Source organism: Poecilia reticulata, chromosome 6 (assembly GCF_904066995.2).
Source record: "Poecilia reticulata chromosome 6, P_reticulata-male-v2, whole genome shotgun sequence".
Lineage (NCBI taxonomy): Eukaryota > Metazoa > Chordata > Actinopteri > Cyprinodontiformes > Poeciliidae > Poecilia > Poecilia reticulata.
The window spans coordinates 20,555,089-20,574,623 of record NC_088835.1 but is presented as its reverse complement, the minus strand read 5'-3'; the positions used below and the strand labels follow the sequence as shown (position 1 = coordinate 20,574,623).

General features: G+C 36.5%; 1 protein-coding gene across 1 annotated transcript in view; it reads left to right on the top strand.

Moving 5' to 3' along the window:
• LOC103465999 (voltage-dependent calcium channel subunit alpha-2/delta-1) overlaps positions 1-19,535 on the top strand; it is a 70,475-nt gene that overhangs the window by 33,295 nt on the left and 17,645 nt on the right. The window contains exons 9-23 of the mRNA XM_081608154.1: positions 495-545; positions 766-865; positions 5,792-5,950; positions 6,489-6,593; positions 9,236-9,314; positions 9,624-9,673; positions 9,774-9,863; positions 9,959-10,033; positions 10,123-10,203; positions 10,971-11,045; positions 14,814-14,885; positions 15,047-15,118; positions 16,967-17,028; positions 17,296-17,372; positions 18,179-18,190. Coding sequence (XP_081464280.1) covers positions 495-545; positions 766-865; positions 5,792-5,950; positions 6,489-6,593; positions 9,236-9,314; positions 9,624-9,673; positions 9,774-9,863; positions 9,959-10,033; positions 10,123-10,203; positions 10,971-11,045; positions 14,814-14,885; positions 15,047-15,118; positions 16,967-17,028; positions 17,296-17,372; positions 18,179-18,190 — 1,160 coding nt within the window. The remainder of the gene's footprint in view (positions 1-494; positions 546-765; positions 866-5,791; positions 5,951-6,488; positions 6,594-9,235; positions 9,315-9,623; positions 9,674-9,773; positions 9,864-9,958; positions 10,034-10,122; positions 10,204-10,970; positions 11,046-14,813; positions 14,886-15,046; positions 15,119-16,966; positions 17,029-17,295; positions 17,373-18,178; positions 18,191-19,535) is intronic.

The window sequence follows — 19,535 nt, the reverse complement described above, 5'->3', positions numbered from 1 at the left end:
TAGCAAGGTGTACCTAATAAAGTGGCCGGTGCATGTGCATACAGAACGTTTCACATTACATTGCTATCCTTATTGACATATGTACAGTTCTTCTTTGGGTTGTGGGTTACTGTTCAGAAAGAGTTGTCTTACGTGCTGTAAGCAAAATGCATTTCAAATATTTCCAAAAGCCAATTTGAATCCGTTTCCACTTTAAGTGATGAGATACACACATGTTATTGGAATAATCCGTTTTAAAGATCTGACGGCAATTATAAGCGGACGTTCACAGTTTCTAGTCAGGGACATGGTTATTTGCAAACACTTTTCCAACATTAATAGTGCAAAGCCTTTTTATTAACTTTGTAGTAATTTCCCCTCTAGTCCATAAAAAATGGAACAATTAAATGTGTTACCTTTGGGTAAATCATTATAATGTCAGTTGGCATATTAACTGTGAATCAAAATTTGTAAGTCTTAATCCAGAAATGTTCTTTTTTTTATCATTCATTAAGGTACATTCAAGGGGCTGCCTCACCCAAAGATATGCTAATCCTTGTGGATGCGTGAGTACATGAAATATCCTCACAGATCCATTATCTTTTTCACATTTTCTTCTCTACTCTTGATGTGTTTTTTTTTTTTACCTACTTCATAATGTTCTGTATTTCTTAAGGCAAATTCAATTTTTTACTATTCAGACTACAGTCTCACAGAAGAAATGAGCTGATACTGAGTGAAAAGCTGTCCAATGTTTCATTTTTTCTTTTCTTTTTTTTCTTACAGGAGTGGTAGTGTCTCAGGTCTGACTCTGAAACTAATCAGAACCTCTGTCAGTGAGATGCTAGAGACATTGTCTGATGATGATTACGTCAATGTTGTTTATGTAAGTATTATTTCGTTTTTCACATGGTCATCTTTTGCCAGGGGTCTTACAGTACATGTCCAGATTAAACAAAGAGTGAAAAGTGCATTTTGAAGGTCTAAATGTAAATTATTGTCTATTATTATTACTATCCACTTTATTCAGAGTATGTTCAAATTATTATTTTTTTAATCTACTCATGCCTGCACATATTCAACACATGGCTATGCAGACCTAAATATTCACTAGGGGCAAAGAGATGGAGACAAGTAATGAAGTATAGATTCATGGACACCATAAAACCGATATTTAATGAAATACCTACTGCTCTATTTGTTGCTAAAGATTAAAACTCTGCCCGTCATGCCCCCAAACATCCACCTCAATCTACAGATGTGGACACAAATATGGCTGAACAAACCCACTGCTCCTCAAGAAATTAAAGCTGTGCTGTGACAGCACTGAACCCAGGAAGCAGTCATCCATCTCTCTCTTTGCCTTTAAATTCTTATATTTGTTCCTTTCATCTATATGGGATACAAGACCTTTGAGGTTTTTATCATATACCTCCATCCGCTGTTTTGTTTTAGCACATTTGTTTACACGCCACATTCTCATCTTTGCACAACACTGCATCTTCCCTCCCGTCACTGTTCCCACCTACTTTTCGTTCATTTTTTATTCTTCTCATTCACCAGTCACCCCTAACATTTTTCCCTCTACATCTTTCCATGTACTCAAGACCCACCACGTTTTGTAATTACATTCAGAAAAGAAAAACAATCTGGAAATTAGTTAATTGGTACCTGTGGAGGGCTTTATTGAGATGGGTCTTTACAGAGATTGGAGCTGTCTGCTTTCTCCCTGCACAAAGACAGACATTCAGGCTCTGCCTATCCTCCATGGGAACTCTTTTGTCTTTGAAACAATACATTCCGTTCCATTGCAGTCCTGAGACTTTGCAAAGATTTGCAATCAACAAACTCAGTTGGGGAGCGTAGTGAGTTAGACTAAAAGAGATGAGTTTTTATTTATTTTTCTCCCACTGCATGCTTGTAAAAAGCACCTAAATGATTTAAGCTGATAAAAAGCTCAATAGGATATGGATGAGGATAAGGATATGGGTGGATGGACGGAGCAAACAATGGTGATAGGAAGTTTAAGAATACATTGTGTCAAATGTATTTGATGCAACAAAAGTTTACGCCCATAAATTACTGTAAACATATTTTTTTACATTTCAGTCAAATTAAATTCTCTTCAATCACTGTCACTGAACACTACATTTATTGATGGAAACAGAAGTTCGTTTGAGTGTACTGAATCTCCAGAATAAGTATGTTAAAGTGATCCATTCACAAGATCTGCTCACTGGCTATAACACTTCATTTGTGCAGAGTGAAACAGCGCCTCCTGCAGCACAGTCTGGGTACTGCATGACTCAGGATACTCGCTTCGCTTTTCCAAGGTAGCGGGTATTGTTGTGTCAAGCTACACGGAACTAAGCTCATACACAACTCCGTCCATATTATCTTAATAGACTTGGGTACAGAAAGGGATGAAAATGAGAGGAAGGGGGACTAAAAAGTAAAAGTGATAGGCACACCAGTGCGGGGCACAACAACACTAGGGACAATTATCTTTTACTTATCTGATTTAAATGTGGCTGAAAATGCATTTGCATAGTGTTCAATCTTCAGTCACAATAAGCATATTGAAGCATTATATTGTTTTGCGTTTGGCCTACATAGTTGACTCAAGGATTAGAAAGTGTGAATATCCTAACTCTTGCAGTACACCTCACATACACAATATGTTTCTGTGCTGCTGTGAAACAGCGTAATCACATCACGTCCACAAACTGTGTTGGAGAGTCTTTGAGTTACAATATGAATGAATCACCTCCTGATTTTCAGTACAGTTACTGTGCTGGAGTGGTGCTGTGTGCTTGTTGGTGCAATGGTTGCTCAGGAAGTAGGGCTTCGTACTGCAAATAGTGTGTTGCAGTGCAAGCCTGTGATCCATCCTCTTCAGTTTTTGTGTCCTTAGAAAGACACTTCCCTAAGTAGTTAGTATGTAGATTACAATCGTCAGTGTGTGAATGGTTTGAATTACTGAATGCAGTGAATGTAGACAAATTACCTTTTGTCCCCTCCAGGTAATTTGTAGCATGCTGGGTGCTTGTAAGGGCTAACCAGGTCATGTATACCCAAAGCAAGAGCTGTGTTGGCGGCATTCTAGGCACAAAGTCAAGATTGTTCCCAGTGCTGGTTGGACTCTGCCAGAGCTGAACTCTGTCACTTATCTACTTTGTGACGTTCATGGACATGATTTTCTCTTAATGCAGGTGTCCATATCTGTTTGGTATTGTATTATGGTATCGTTAGTTAATTTAAGCTTGGGTCTTTGGGTCATCACCTCTCTTTTTTTGCCAAAATATGATTTAGACAAAAAAAATAAATAAATCACTTCTGGCGAAATGTGAGACAGCTAGGAAAGGCATGGAGTTGAGACACTGAAGGATGCTAAGATAGATCGAGGAACACAAAAAACTAGCAAGATATTATAGAAGAAGTAAACACCCACATATATACAAATCTCAGAGTGCTATTTTCTAGGAGCCTTTTTGTTCCTGTAGGACTCCAGGATCATCTAATCAGAGGTGGTTGGTCATACCGCAGACTCATTTTAAAACTCATGAAGATCGAGCTTTTCTGGTTGAGGCTCTGGAAATCTTTAAAGACTCTTTGATACTGACAGACTTTTAATTAGACTGCCACCATTCATGCCAGTTTTTATATTGTTTTTATGTTTGTCTCTTTGTGAAGCACTTTGTGATTCTGACTATAATAGGTGCTATTTAAATAAATGTAATTACTTTCATGAGGAGTACACAGATACGCAAATACAGATTGCGAAGAGGTGACAAAAAATAGGAAAACAGTTCCAAAGATCCATAGAGATCAAATGTAACTAAAGCCTGCAATACGGAGCACAATATAAGCTCTTAAATACTGAAAAACAGAATAAAGACTAATTACCCAAACATGAAAAACAAAAGATGGAATATTCTGAAAAGAAGCTAAATACAAACCAAAAGAGCCCAACGATTACAGCTCTAGCAGTGTTGTTGTTTTTTTTAGGAACTTGTTACATTTTAATACAGTTTTACTTACACTTTAAACCTACAGGCAAAGCAATCTAAAACTGTAAATAATACCATAAACATAACTTGTTGGGAACTATTAGAATTAAACATGTAAAAAAAAAAGAGGGGGGGGGAAAGAAAAGAGAAAAACTTTTCTTTTTTTATGCACATGTTCACACAGTGATGTGTGTCTGTCCCTGAGGGTGTTGTTACCTGTCACTAAATCATTGGTCTATGATATTATCCATTAATCATTACCCTTATTAGTAGCCCAGGGACTAAACTGGCATTTGATAGTGAAAGATCCTCAATACATATCTTAACACCTGGGCAGGTCAAAGATTGCTGATGGATGCTTTTCTGTCTTTTCATTTATCTCCTCCACTCTCTTTTCTTTTTCTCATTTTTCGACTTATTCTCACTAGCCCTCAACACTGCGCTCCGTCTACCCATCTCCACACCTCTCACCTCATTTAACCTCTAAAACTTCCATCCTTGCCTGTTCAGCCATGGCTACCAGTGCCAGTCTAGTGAGTAAGTCACATCGTTCCAAGTCAGAAATGCAGAGAGTCCAACGGGATTAGCGTTTGGAGATTAGCCGTCTTTTCTGAGTCATCACTAATCCATTTCTAAAGCCTGGACAATAGCACACACATACAAGAGAGGTTGTAACAGGATCCCAAGAGAATTGTAAAATTTCAAGTTTCATTCGCATCACCCCCCCCCCCCCCCTCTTTGGGTATAATGAGCTTTTCCTGGAAAAGAAAAATAGCATCTTTCTCTCTGAGGAGATGATGAATGTGTGATATGAGCTTACTATACAAAATTTTCGAGTCCCTCCCTTTGAATCCACTTTTGAGTCCTGTGTTCACACTCCTGCTGCTGTCTTTTTGTGTCCTTTTTCTCTGATTCTCACCTTCTGCTCTCACCTTCGTCACTTCTTTAAATAGAATCTGCGATAGAAAATCTCCGCTCACTTCTTGTTGTCAGTTGTAAGCAAAGTTATTGCTCCCCGTGTTTATGCCTTACTTGTGTGTTGTCAACCTCATCCATTAGTGAGGAAATTAATTTAATCCAAAAATATGTATTTATTTTACTATTCAGAGCTGTGAAATACAGTGCAGGAACGTTTTGCCTGCCTGTCTGTGTGGATCAGAGTTATCAGTTTTCCTACTGGCCATCTCACAGGGAAATATTGATTAGTTTGGATCAATGAGGGGAATTATTGTTTTAGAACAGTTCTGCAACACAATAGAAGTGCTAGTTAGTCTGTTGTCTCATGTGCCTCATATTAATACTTCTTAATTGCTCTTTTCTTTTAATTTTTTTTCCACTTGAGGCTAGGTCTAATGGTTTAAAATGTATTCTCCAAACACGGACAATCAATTTAAGCTATAGCACAGCTCAGTCTAGATGCTATTTGTCAGGTGATTGGTAAAGAGTTTCTGCATGTATGGAAGTTGTACAGTGGAGTACCTCTGCATATGTTTTCTGTGGGATTGGATATGAGAATGTCTCACCTTTGAAAAAGTATAGTGCTGTGGCTTATCCTCATTTTTATATAGCAGAATCTTGTTTCCATGGGTACCAAATCGTTGAGCTCCAAGGATGTGAAGCAATTAGTGGGGCTTGATGAATGTGTCTGTTTACCACTGCCTGATAGAGCCAAGGCCAGGTGGGAGTGTTCTCCGTGCCTCCGTGTCTACGATTGTGCGTGCGTTCATATTTGTTACACATGCACAGACGCTTTAATTGTATGAATCATTTTCAGGTCGCAACTTCTTGCTTTTGTTTCCCAGTTTAACACTAGGGTGAAGAACACAGCCTGCTTCGACCATCTGGTTCAGGCCAACGTGAGGAACAAGAAGCTGCTGAAAGATGCTGTGCAGAACATCACAGCCAAAGGGATTACAAATTACACTAAAGGCTTCGAGTTTGCGTTTGAACAGCTTTATTCGGTGAGTAAGACATGTTTTCTTGTCTGACTTCAGTCCGTATGGGGAACACAGGACCTGATTTAAGTTTTGAATGAACGTTGCCTCTTTTGTCTTCATTGTTTAGCAGCTTCAAATTGTTGTCTTTACTGCCATCTGCTGGTTGAAAGTAGTGCTTCAGTTTTAGTGTTTGGGCATGGACAGACAAATTGTGTTTCAAAGGAAGGACTGCAGGAGTTATCCAAATGATTGTCCGGAGTGCAGGCTTACACCTTGTGATTGTCTAACGACGGTCGTCCCCTGATGTTTCTGCTAATCTCAAAATAAATCATATTGGTTCAAAACAAATCATATCACCAAACTTTGATACAGAAAGTGCTGCTTTCTTTCATTTAAAAAAAAAATTAAAACATTTTGAAGATGGCTTGAAATACCAATTTAAAGTGCTACTTGATAAGTATGCAAGCCAGAGGGTAAGACAGTATGAGCAGATGTTTATTTTCAAGGAGAAGAATGAAAGTGTCTCAACTTAATAGTCCTTGTCTGTTTTTGTTTTGAATAGACTAATGTGAGCAGAGCAAACTGCAACAAGATCATCATGCTGTTTACTGATGGAGGAGAGGAACGAGCTCAGTCCATACTGGAAAAATACAACGCGGACAAAAAGGTACTTGTGGATTCATGTTTTGGGGGCGGGAGGTTTATTTGCACTATGACCCAAATGCTGGTTGAGAGGTAGACGGCAGGTGGAGGAAAAAAAAATAACAGTTTAATTTATTAAAACTAAGTCAAATATACTGCAAAGGGTTAAGTCACAGCAAAAGGCCTGAGCACCAAGAATGACAAAGTGATACTTCAGAAGCTCAAAGAGAACAATGACAGCATTTTCACATGATAATAAATTGCGCATTTTTATTTGATTCAATTTGCAAACATTTGGGCATTCACGGAAACATTTACACATTTCCAGAAACTCGATCATGTCATGAAAATCTTTTTGGTCACATCCAGATCCTTCAGTGGTAAAGCAGCCTCAGTCCATCATGGTATCCCCACCATGTTTGACTGTGGGTATGAATTTATTTTACTGAAATCGTGTTAGTTTTAAACCAGATGCACACTTTCTGGGAAGTGTGCATCTTTTCTTCCATCAGTCTCTAAATCATTTCCCAAAGGTATTTCATGAGATGGATCGTCGTGTTCCTTTTAACTGCGGCTTTCGCCTTGGAATGCTCCCACAATGCTATAAATACCTTTTCTTTCTTGTTGTTTTATCATGTATACAGACTTCAACTGGGAAAAGTTAACTGGTGGTGGTGCTATTAAATGTTGTTCTAGATCTTTTTATGACCCATTTTGTGCTGCTCTTGGAGAAATTTTGGTAGATCAGCCACTCCTGGGGAGGTTTGCCACTTTTCCATGTTTTTCCCATTTGTGGATGAGGGCTTTCATTGTGGTTCATCGTGCCTTAGAAATGGCTTTTTAACCCTTTCCAGACTGATAAATATCAGTTACTTTGCTGCTCATCTGCCTTTGAATTTCTTTAAATCAAGGTATGATGTGTTTCTTTAGAGGTCTTTCAGCCTACTCCATTTTATATGGATCCTATTTAAATTTCTTACTAGAGGTAATTAGTCCTGTGAGTGACTCCTAAAACTGAATCACAAATGTGGTGAGTCACAGCTAATTTATGCTTTACTTTTTTTTCACATATGGCAGGTTAGTTTAGGTAGCTTAAATGAAATTGTCACTTGAAAAACTGTTTGCCATCCATACCTGATATTATTATTATTTTTTTTATATAATGAATCTCTATAAACAGATGTTGTAGACAGCATAATAAAAAAGCTGAAACATAATTATTTTGCAAGAGGATACATAGCTTTTTTAGACTCTGATAAGGAATTGTCTTTTGTTTTCAGAAACAAAATACTTATTTCTGGGGGGGTTTGCATTTCCGTAAAGCACCGTGAAATATAATATTCTTTAAAAAGCTCTACCATCAAAAATAAAGAGCATTTTAAACATGTTTAAATATATTCCACAGTGGTGATCATCTTTATTTTCGTGATCTAAAAGTTATTTACATAAATCCTGGTTTCTAAAACTCTGATGTGTCCTTTGTTTTAAGAAACAAAACACTTAATGTCTCGTTCACTTTGGGAAGTGACAAAGGAAGCATGAATTCTCATTACTTTAACCAGCTGAACATTTGAGCAGTTCTCTTACTGGCTCAAGGTCATTTCACTTGGACACAAATAATTAAAATAAATAAAATAAAAGTATTCTAAGTATTCTTCCACTGAGACCTGCCTGCAAAACAAGTAAATATTGAAAATGATAAAAGAGGGCTACAGAATATGATGTGATGCTACCCATACAGAAGGGCAAAATAAAACAGTTCGTGTAAAATAAAAGCATAGAAATATATAAATAGTTGTGGCAATCTGAACTTTGTGACATTATCCTGCAAGAAGTAGCTATCAGAAGATTGAGTTCAATTCAATAAATGTTTATTCATTCCAAAGGGACAATTAAAAAGGTGCAGAGAGCAGCAGCAGTGTATACAAACACAGACATATATCCCTCATAAGAAAAACAACTTTCAGTGTAATAAGCAGGTGGGTACCATGTGGTCATAAAGGGATGGGCATGGTCAACAATAATGCTCAGGCATGATGTGACATTTAAATGATGTCTGACTGCTTCAAGACAAGACAGTATGCTCCAAAGTATCATAGCACCAGCAACAGTCTGAACAGCTGAAACAAGTTAGGATGGATCGATGTTGTTTACTTTGACATTGTTTACTCCAAATTCTAAATCTAACATGATTATGTCCAAATTAAATGGAAAATCATTTGACCAGGTAACATCTTTCAATTTGTTTTTATCAGTTTTTGGTGAGCGTGTATGAATTTTTGCTTCAGTTTCATCTTATTGACTGGCAGGAGTGGTCCCCGGGTTTTTATCTGCAGTAGTTTCCCATCTTCTTTGAGGCTCAGTATGGTGTTTGTTCAGAGATGGTGTTCTTCATGCCTTTGTTGCAACAAATGCATATTGAGCTTCTATTACTTTTCAGTCAACTTGAACCAGTCTCTAAAATCTCCCTTTTATTCCCAATTCCGATGCTCAATTTGAACGTATGCAAGTGGTCTTATCCCCAAATGCACTGAGTTGTTGCAGTGTGACTGGCTTACTCACCATTTAAAGAAAGGTGTAAGTTGTCATTGAGTATGCAGTGTATTTAGTAAAAGTGTCTCTCAAATCTATTGAGGTGTCAATATTCTTTTTAACATTATTTTCTAGGTCAGAATCTTCACCTTTTCAGTTGGACAACACAACTATGATAAAGGACCCATCCAGTGGATGGCTTGCTCCAACAAAGGTATCACACATTGATTTCAATTATTTCTCCTCTACAGAAAGAGCATAGTAAACATTTACATTGGTCAAAAGGAGAAACCTTTGTGTCATAAGTTATTAATACTTCATTAAAACAACATAATGAAATGCAAGATTATCAGGATCAAATTAGAAATAAGGAAACTCATTTGTAAGTTCAAGTTTTATAGGGGAATAAGAAAAGAACTGTATCACACATTGGCAAAAAAAAACCCCCACACATTTAGACAGTATTTTGCCATTCCCCCTTTGTATTTTTTCATTAAATTTGAAAGTGTGATCATTTACCCAGGTTACTTTTACGAGATTCCTTCCATTGGAGCCATCAGAATAAACACACAGGTGATGTCAGAACATTTTATAGTCTCTTTAAGTGTTTGAGGAATGCATGCCATTTATGAAAGAATGGGGGAAAACATTTTTTGTTGTATGTTAAATTCAGGAATATCTAGATGTCTTGGGAAGGCCCATGGTTCTAGCAGACAAACAGGCCAAACAAGTCCAGTGGACTAATGTCTATCTTGATGCTCTGGTAGGACATGACTTTTTTTTCTGTTCCTTGACAATTAGCGAAACATATTTTACTATGAAAATATATAACAGTGCTCTCTCCTGATTCTGCACCAGGAACTAGGTCTGGTCATTACTGGAACACTGCCTGTTTTCAACAGAACAAAGACTGTTGATGACAGGAACGGAGAGGTAACGTAAATACATGGATTCATGGTGTTTGAAGTTAACCTGATAAAAACAACTCCTCAATTTTCCAACCCTGTCTTTTTCCACTGAAGCATCAAAATCAGTTGATTTTGGGCGTAATGGCGATTGATGTATCTCTCAACGACATCAAGAAACTCACACCACGCTTCACAGTAAGTGTAATTCATCCACATGAGAAAAAAGCATTTACTCCATAAAAGTCTTCTGGCTAGCTAGAATGTCCAAAATGGGCTTTCTTTCCCTCTGGAGGAAATATGTGATAAAACAAAATTTTGCTGACTGTCCATACAAAACCATTAACAAAACAAGGTATGCAGTTAATAATAAATTTTCTTTGTTCCAACTTACACTGGTGCTTTGGGACCAGTAAATCCTTCCTACAAGTTTTTAATAATCCATTAACTGCCATTATCCCATACATCCATCATGTTTAGAGTCAGTACTCTGAAGTCTATCCCAGCAAACATGAGTTGAGAGGCAGAGTATACTCTGAGTAGGATGTCAGTCCATCACTGAGTCAATACAGCAAAACTATAATATAACACTGAGTCCTTCTCATGGACATTTGTGATTCACAAAACAAAGACCTCAATAGAGATTGTAGCCTGAAATATGTATATACTGTATATATATATATATATATATATATATTTTTTTTTTTTTTTTTTTTCTGAAATGACAATGCTACACATCATTGCACCATGATGCCACCCCTCTTTTGCCATGAATAACAGCATAAATGTGGGTTTTAAGGACTTTACTTTTTTATCTAGTTATCAATGAGAATGCCACTCCAATTTTGTTATGTTCTACAAACATAATGACAAAAAAAAAAAAAAACGTATGTCTTATGTCTTTGAGACCAAAAAAGAATTAATAATAACCTTATGTTTCTCTTCTTTGTTCATCTTTACAACAGATTGGTCCTAATGGATACTACTTTGCTATTGATCCCAACGGATATGTTCTTCTGCATCCCAATCTCCAGCCAAAGGTATGGCATCTACATTTCCATATCCTACTGAATTCTAAAATATTCTGGCTCTTCCACACAGCTTCACTGTAACATATTGTTAGAAGATATTATGTAGCCCAGCAGATGGCGAAGGTTTTTTTTTTTCATGTTTTTTCATCTATTGGCAACAGATCAATCTTCATAAACAGAATTTATTCCCCAGCTAGAATATAACTGGATGTGATCAGGCCTTAGATGATGGCTGGGAGGTCACTTTTGCCATATTGGATTTCATAGATTTGGAGACCTGGCAGTGGACTGGCATACATGTTTAGAAATAAGAGATAAAACTAAACTAAGTGGTAATTCAAGGTAATTTTTTCTGGATCTCTAACTAAATTTGTCTTGCTGCTTTTTTCATATTCCTTTAAAATGTTCTAGTTGTTCACATAGTTGTATGTATATTTTTTAAATGCTTATTATTTAACTAGAAAGCAAACATACAATATGCAGTAAGCTAATGAAATTCTACTCAACATTAAAATGTTGAGGCCTCTAAGGCCCTGAGTTTTCTCACAATTTGTCAGATAAATGCAACTGGACTTTCAGCCACTGGCACACATTAAGATACGACCCCGTAAAAATTAGCCTTGACCCCACCAGAGTTTCCAGCTTTCTTTTCAACAAATCCCTTTGCAGCTCACTACCTCCAGCCTCAGGCATGCTCGCACTGACAGGTTGTATAAGGGCCATGTGTTGCCCAGAGCGTTAAACTGGCCTGCTCTGCTCCACGGATCTGACACTGCAGACCACACACACTTCAAGCCAAGCAGCTATGGTTCTAATTATTTTATTTCTTAGCTTAATGCATCTATGGGTGTGGTAATTTTTAGGCTGTCAGTTTGCATTAGTATATACCTGCAACTTGTGGTAACAGAAAATAAAATAAATAAATATATACATATATAAACATATAAAAGTCATTTTAGACTTTTACAATCATTGCTCAAGACTGGCCTATGACATGTAAACAAGGAAAAATAAGAATGTGAAGTTATAAGGGAACTTTCACAATGAGTACAAGTATGTATACCTTGGTCATTACCAATCATAGCCCTGCTCCACATATACTTAAACATAGAGGTTCATCACTGTACATCTTTTTACAATTTTCTTTCTAGAAAAGGATTCGTAACAGGAAGCTCAGAGTCAATAATAAGTATGCTGTAACATTTCATGAGGTGAGAGAAAGTAGTTGCACTATAGACTGCTGAAGTAGTTTCATGGTCTTTAGAAAGACTGTTTTGCAGTCCCATAGATTGAGCAGCAGTTGCTTTAGCGAACCACCATGTTGAATATGGTGATTTAATTTACATGTGATGTGTTTTGTAATCCTATATGAACAATCCCAATTTAAATAGATCATTCAGATTGATGTGATTTTGATTTGGTTACGGTGAAAGGAATTCTTTGTAAGAATCTTGGGTTGTTTTGGTGTTTTGTTTATGCCATTCTAATTTGATAATTGTTTATTCTTTAGTTTCTTTTTTTATTAGATCAGTCCTGTTTCTGATTTACTTTAATTCAGTCCTTTCATAATGATTCTAGTTTATGTGTTTCTAATTATTATTCTACTTATTATTATTTGTTACTCTACTTTAACTGTGCTTCTTAAGTACAGTTATTCTTTATTTCCAAGTCCCCTGTGTACTCTCCCTTGCCCCCTGTGCCTCTTTCTCTCTCTCCCCTCACACCTGCAGCCTATTTCTAATCACCCTTCTGTTTCTTGTTCAGTAATCAACCTTCCCACCATAAATACACTCATTCTCAGTTTCTTCTTTCTGGTTCATCCTGTCTAATCAGGCTACTTCCCCGTTTGAGTCCATGTTCTCGTGTCTCCTTGCTTGTTTTTACCCCCTATGAATGTATTGTTTTTGTTCTGCTCCCTGTGGTCTTTGAAATCTTTTTTTTTCGTCATTTTTGGGTCGTTGAACATGCTTCACCCGCAAACTGCTGCTGCCTTGTGCATTTGGATCCACCTACATTGCCATTGAGTTGGGACACTTGCACCTCAGAAATTGTGGACATGTCCAGCAAGTCTGTCAATGCTTGACTTAGCTGTAGATAATCATAAGACAGAAACACAGGGCTGACAAACAATAGTTTTGTGTTTAGAAATGAAGCGATATTGTCAATGCCTTTGTCACGCAGAGACGATTCATCATATTTTTTGTAGCTCTATAGAGGTTTCCCTCTTACTTCTCATTTATTACATTTCTTGTGGCGTGTGGCCAACACGCCACAAGATTTAGAAGTTCAAATAGTCATGGCATTGTTTCAGAAGTGTGATTATTTGTCAGTATTGGCAAATGGGTTCAGGTTTCCGATCATATTACTCCACCGAGCAATGTGACCTTACTTTGTAATAAGGCTCCATCAGAGTGATCTCATTCTGATGTTGCGTTCAGGCAAGCTTATTTCCCATTAGCCCTAAGGCAGATACATTGTCTCACTGAATAAGTCAAACAGCAGATCGAGGAATACTGATTGTGACCTTGAGGCCTGTTTAACATCGTAATATGAAAATGTCATCCAAACCTCCTGCGTCGCTGCTGTGTTTTTACTGTGTTTTTGCTTTCATCTCACTCTCCGGCTCACATCACCACGTTTCTCGCTGACATACAGCGGTTTCTCTCATGTTCTCTCTCTTTTCCTTTTTCTTCATAATTATTATTTAAGCCATTTTTCCCAATTTTTGCTCATTCTACCTGTTTATATTTGTATTTTATTTTAATTTTCTTTCCCAGCTATATTTATTTATGACGTATATCATTTTGCAGTTGTTGAATCTCTTGATTTGTTTAATCTATCTTTTCTTACTTTCCACGTTGAGATTCTTCATCTTCATCATCGTCTTTTGGTGCATTATTTTGGTTATCATCACATGTAAGAAACTTACTTTATTTTTTTTGTAGATAAACACTTGGTAAAGGTTTTTTTTTATTGTCCTTTTTGTCTGTCATTGACCTTTATAATAATCCATATAATGTAAGAATCTATTTCTTACCATTGAAACCATAAAAACACACATAAAAAACTGTTTAATGTAACAATCTTAGCATATTTACCATTTTTGGAGTGAAAATACTGTGGAATATAGGCTGGTATCAGGTTTCACATACTGCTTTTTTATAGAGAAGAACTAGATTACTGCTACTATTTTATATCACTATAAAGTCACTCAGACATATAGGGTTTTTAAGAGGGAACCTTAATAGAGTTCAGTGTCACTTTGTATCAAGTCTAATTTATGTCTGTGTTCGAAATTACGACAAAATACTGCCATATGGTGCATGCCCTATGTTTTTGGGGTTCTGGATTTGGTTTGGTGTTGGGGGAAATAATTGACATTCACTCTGCAGAAGAATCTGGTACACACAACTATAATCTGTGTTATGAATACTTGAATAAAAACCAATGATTTCTTGTTACCTGAAACGTTTGAAATCTGTGATACTTTAGGTCACAGTTTTTCTTAAGAGTATGCTTGTCACCGTGTTGATTTAAGGAAAAAAAACAGTAAATGGCCCGTTACTAAGTTTTGAAAAATAGTGAAATATAGCTAGAGCTTTTGAAATATCTTTGCTGTGGTAAGAGGCTGACGACCAAAGTTTGCAATGTTACTTTAGAAAAACTGAAAGTTAAAGATTTATTTGTTTTCTGTTAATCTTCTGTTATTAGACTGATTTGTATGTGGCTGCCTGAAACTTCATCATGTTTCAGTTCAAACTATTATCTCTTCTACAGAATCCTAAATTTCAGGAGCCTGTGACCTTGGACTTTCTTGATGCTGAGCTGGAAAATGACATAAAAGTGGAGGTAGTGTGTCCAGATTAATAAATCACAACTGCTCGGGAAGATCTAGACAGCTAAATACCTGCATAATATAAAAAACTGTCTTAAAATATACGTTCAAATATACCAGCTATACTGTCTCTTTTTCACTTTTCACTTGACCACTTCAGATTTCTATTTCACAGATAAGAAGAATGATGATTGATGGAGAAATAGGAGAAAGTACTATTGATACGTTGGTTAAAACTCAAGATGAGGTAAGAGGTAATGGTGGAAATGCTTAGTTTTAAAAGTCTTCATGAAATATTTGTTGTTTTTTTATACGATCTGTAAATGCACAGCTCACATTGCAGTTGTATGTTCTGTACTACTGCAAACAGCAGTTTACTACAGATGGCTTATTGCTCCTCATGTGGGAATCCTCATTTTATTGTAAGGCAGCCGCAATGCTATTGAACAGTTTTTTTTTTTTTCATCACAATACTCCTACAACAGGTAACAAATCTGTAATAAGATGTTTCCCCACAAACTGTGGAATTTCAATAAATAGTTCTCTGCTTCTCCAATGCAGTCTTCACAACTTTGATCGGCTTTTCAGAAATGGGTGATTTCTAGCAATGTGTTGCACACTGTCGAGCACTCCATGCATGCACACAAAATCCAAATACTGTGTTAATCATTGATCACTGCGAGCTGACCACACCTTCATCCTAACCCTAATCGTCTCTAAATACAATGCCAGGGCTTCTATTTAATAGTATTGGAAATGCATCTTGTAGCTTAATGGCAGATTGAAAAATCCTCCAGCAGAATCTGTCTCAGTTTACTACTGAATATTGTCATTAGTGCAGTGAGTCGTAATCTCTGGCAGCAAGTTTATCTTCAAGCATCTACACTCACGGAAAGGTGAACACAAGAAAATAAACCAAGCGAAAACAAGTCACAAAGGGTAGCCATCAAGGGCAGATTCAAATTCTCCTGAAATCTCAAAGCATGGTCAGAAAAAAATTAGTGCAGAGATATGTTCCTTTTTATATCTGTCTTCTGATTTTTTTGAGACATCCAGTTATTCATTCGTCTGGAAAAAAGGTTAGCACCTCTGAGTACTGTACCATACCAGCTGTAAAATATCATGATTGATTCCATGTGTAAGGGTTACTTAACAGCCAAGAGAGCTGATTTAGAAATCTTCCAAAGAACACTGCTAAAAAATATATTATGAAAATGTCCTTCAACTACATTTGCACAATTTGCTGATTATCAATTTTTTATTCCTCTGTGGAAAAACCTGTAATCTGTTTTTGAAACGAGGTGAAGAAGAGGCTCGGGACTATAACATCAACAGTTGATGTCAATCAATCAACAACACAAAAATTTACCAGAGATGTGCCGAGTTGTGAACTAACTACAATAAAAAGTAAAAACAAAGTAGGGTGTTGGCCAAATGACTCACTGTTTGATAGCAGCTAAAATGGCCTCACTGCTGTTGCTTTAGAAAATGTGTAACACAGGCTGCTCTGCTAATTACCAGGCAAACAGCAGCACATCGCTGAAGTTTATTTGGTGATTAGCTATCTTTAATAAACTTTTTCAATCAGAAAATAAGCTTCCACCTCTCTAGAATTCGTTCAAAAACTGCATCTTATCCAGTGTGGGCGAGACAAGTGAAGAGCTGACAAACCTCCAAAAATAAAAATTTTCTGCTTCAAATTCTCTTCTGTGGTGGGTCTTCTTTAGTAATACTGCAACACTTCTAGTACGAATTTAGAGTGTTATTAATTCAACATTTATCAATTAAAATCAAGTTTATTTAATCAAGGGCTAGACATGAAACAATGTTATGTTTGAAACAAAGCAACATTTGTTTTGTACATAGATTTTCTAGCCACAGGCTAATTTCACATTTAGCCTTCATTGCACTTCAGGACGTTTTTGTTGTTGTAACTTTCTAATGAATAAAACACTTATCAACATTTTTTGAGGAATTATAGATATCCATGTTTTTGGATGAAAAATCTTGTCCTATGGGTTCATTGATTCATTTTTTCCATTGTTTGAAATGATAAATTACTTATAGTGAACTGGTATGTGTATTCTTTTGGCAGCGATATATAGACAGAGGGGTAAGAACCTACACATGGGCTCCAGTCAATGGAACAGACTACAGGTGAGACAAATGATGAAGTTGATGAAGAATCCTGTTTAACAACGCAGGGATTCACCTCCTGTTTGTATTATCCCACCAATGAGTTAGTTTACACTTGATTATTTTACACACGCAGACACATATATATATATATATATATATATATATATATATATATATATATATATATATATATATATATATATATATATATATATATATATATATTGTGTGTGTGTAGTTTGTTTTTCAGCAACTAATTTAATCCCACTTTGATCTGTTCTGCAGCCTGGCCCTTGTTTTACCTAAATACAGTGAAAACTTCATTCAAGCTAAACTTGGGGACGATATAAAACAAGCCATCTGTGAGTACAAGATTCACATAAACAGATCCATGACATTCAACCCGGTTGGTTTCTCAAAGATTATCTTGCGCTTTTGTTTTACTCTTGAGTATCTGTAGTAGTGTTTGCTGCAACCACAACCAAACTTTTGTATTTCCAGCTCAAATGCCTGAAGCCCCACTGTGCTGTTCTTTTGTAGTTTAACCCACTGGTCAGTGGCTCTTAACTCCCACGCAAACTCTTCAACATTTCTTTCTCCTCAAGTACCTGACTGGAGCGTTAAACCTTTTGATCTTTTCTGCTTTGGACACTTCTCTACCTCCTTATTCCCTTCATCTGGCTCTCATCTGGCTTAGAGTATAGTGAACGTTTCCACATCTTGTCATTATCTCTGTTACTAAATGGTTTTTCTTTCTCCACATGTCACAGTTATAGAAGTGTCTCTATAGCCAATAGCAGTTTTGTTTTTGTCTTTAATTAGGAATTTTCAGTCTTATTTTTCACCCAGAAATAATCTACTTCAATCCACCATCTGAGCTTGTTTTGCCTTAGTCTTCCTTCTCCCTTCATTTGGTATTCCTTTTCTTCATCCTTTTTATTTATTTATCTTTGCTGTGCCTAAACTTCCAAGGCTTTCTCAAACTGATGCAGCCAAGCTGTCTTCTCTAAAGAATGACAAAATACATGAAATATTGGACAGCTGCATAACGATGTCATGTAAATGTACATACTGCATCATATAGGTGTGTCTAACTCTTGTACGTTTTATTGGATTGTATTTTTTGAACTTTTCCTCTTTATCCTTCTCATCTGCTGGAATTTGAAAGCTTCACCTTGGGGCAAGTACTCGCTATTTTTGTTCTTCTATCTCCCTCCATTGCAATGATCACTGCATGAGCCTTTTTCTTTTTGATCATTTATGTTTGTATGGTTCCATGTTACTGACTCAATTCTCAAGTAGTTTAAGTTGTAATAATTTCTTAAAATATGTAACCTTTAAATTATGTTCATAGCTGTAATTCCAATTGCTGGTGAAAGAGAGCAGAGTCTGAATCTTGTTTATAGTCACTTTTAGAAAAATTACTTTGATATACATTTGTTTTTCAGTTAACATCGCAACTAGACCTGTCTGTCTCCAATACTTTTCCTTTTTCCTGCTTTTAGTAACAGGAGATTTTAAGTGCTTAGCAACTGTTTAGAAGGAGTCCGTGGCTGCCAGTTTATTAGTTAAGAAGTCAAAGTGATATTCTTGTTTAAAATGTACATTAACTCAATCAATTTAGACAGAGTTGTAAATTATTTGGCTGTATTTGATCAAATGGAGGGGTAATTCTGCAGAAATCTTAATTGTAGTTTGAAAAAAAAAATAGGAAGACTGTTACTTTGATGAAGAATAAAAAATCTAAACTGAACATGCCATGTTCTGGTTTAAATGAAACTTTCATAACTTTGACATGACGCCACAAAGTATAAACAACTAATGGTGCAGTAATTCCATCAAATGAGATTTCTGAGAGACGGTTAGTTTCAGCCTCCATTTCACTATTCCTCTGCAGAGTCTGTCACTGTGCCATAAACGCTGTCAGCACATTTACAGGCCTGTTAAAGAAAGCAACACACCATGCCTTACAGCTGCAGACTACTCTGATGGCGATTTGGGACTCTAAAGTTCTCTGTTCAGCCGTATAGGGTTTCACTTTGGAGCCAGACCACCTAAAGCTTCGTCTATCTTATCAGTTTCATGGAGTAGGTGGTTTCTGCAACCACTCTCCTAATAGATACGGTGGTAAGAGTCTCTTGAAAGGGTGTAATGATTGTGCATATTTTTTCATGACTATGAAAGGAACATTTGTATTTGTAGAGTAAATTACCTAATATACGGGGTGAGCAGACGATGTCAGATGAGGAAAAAGACCGAGAAAAAAGAATGACAAAATCCATTAAACATAGACGTTCAGACTAGTCTATAGAGACAGAGTGACAATGAATCTGCTTGTTATGTTTTATATGAATGAGGTTGTTTTATCCTACACCAGATTTCCAAGACCCCAAGGAAAGTGAGTGCTCAGTAATTGCTTTCACAGACTGCACCACATGAGTCAATAATCTTAAAGGGATTGACCAAAAGTCTTCAGTTTAAGAGACCGGAGATTGATGACTATTGATGTATGTCATGTCATTTAT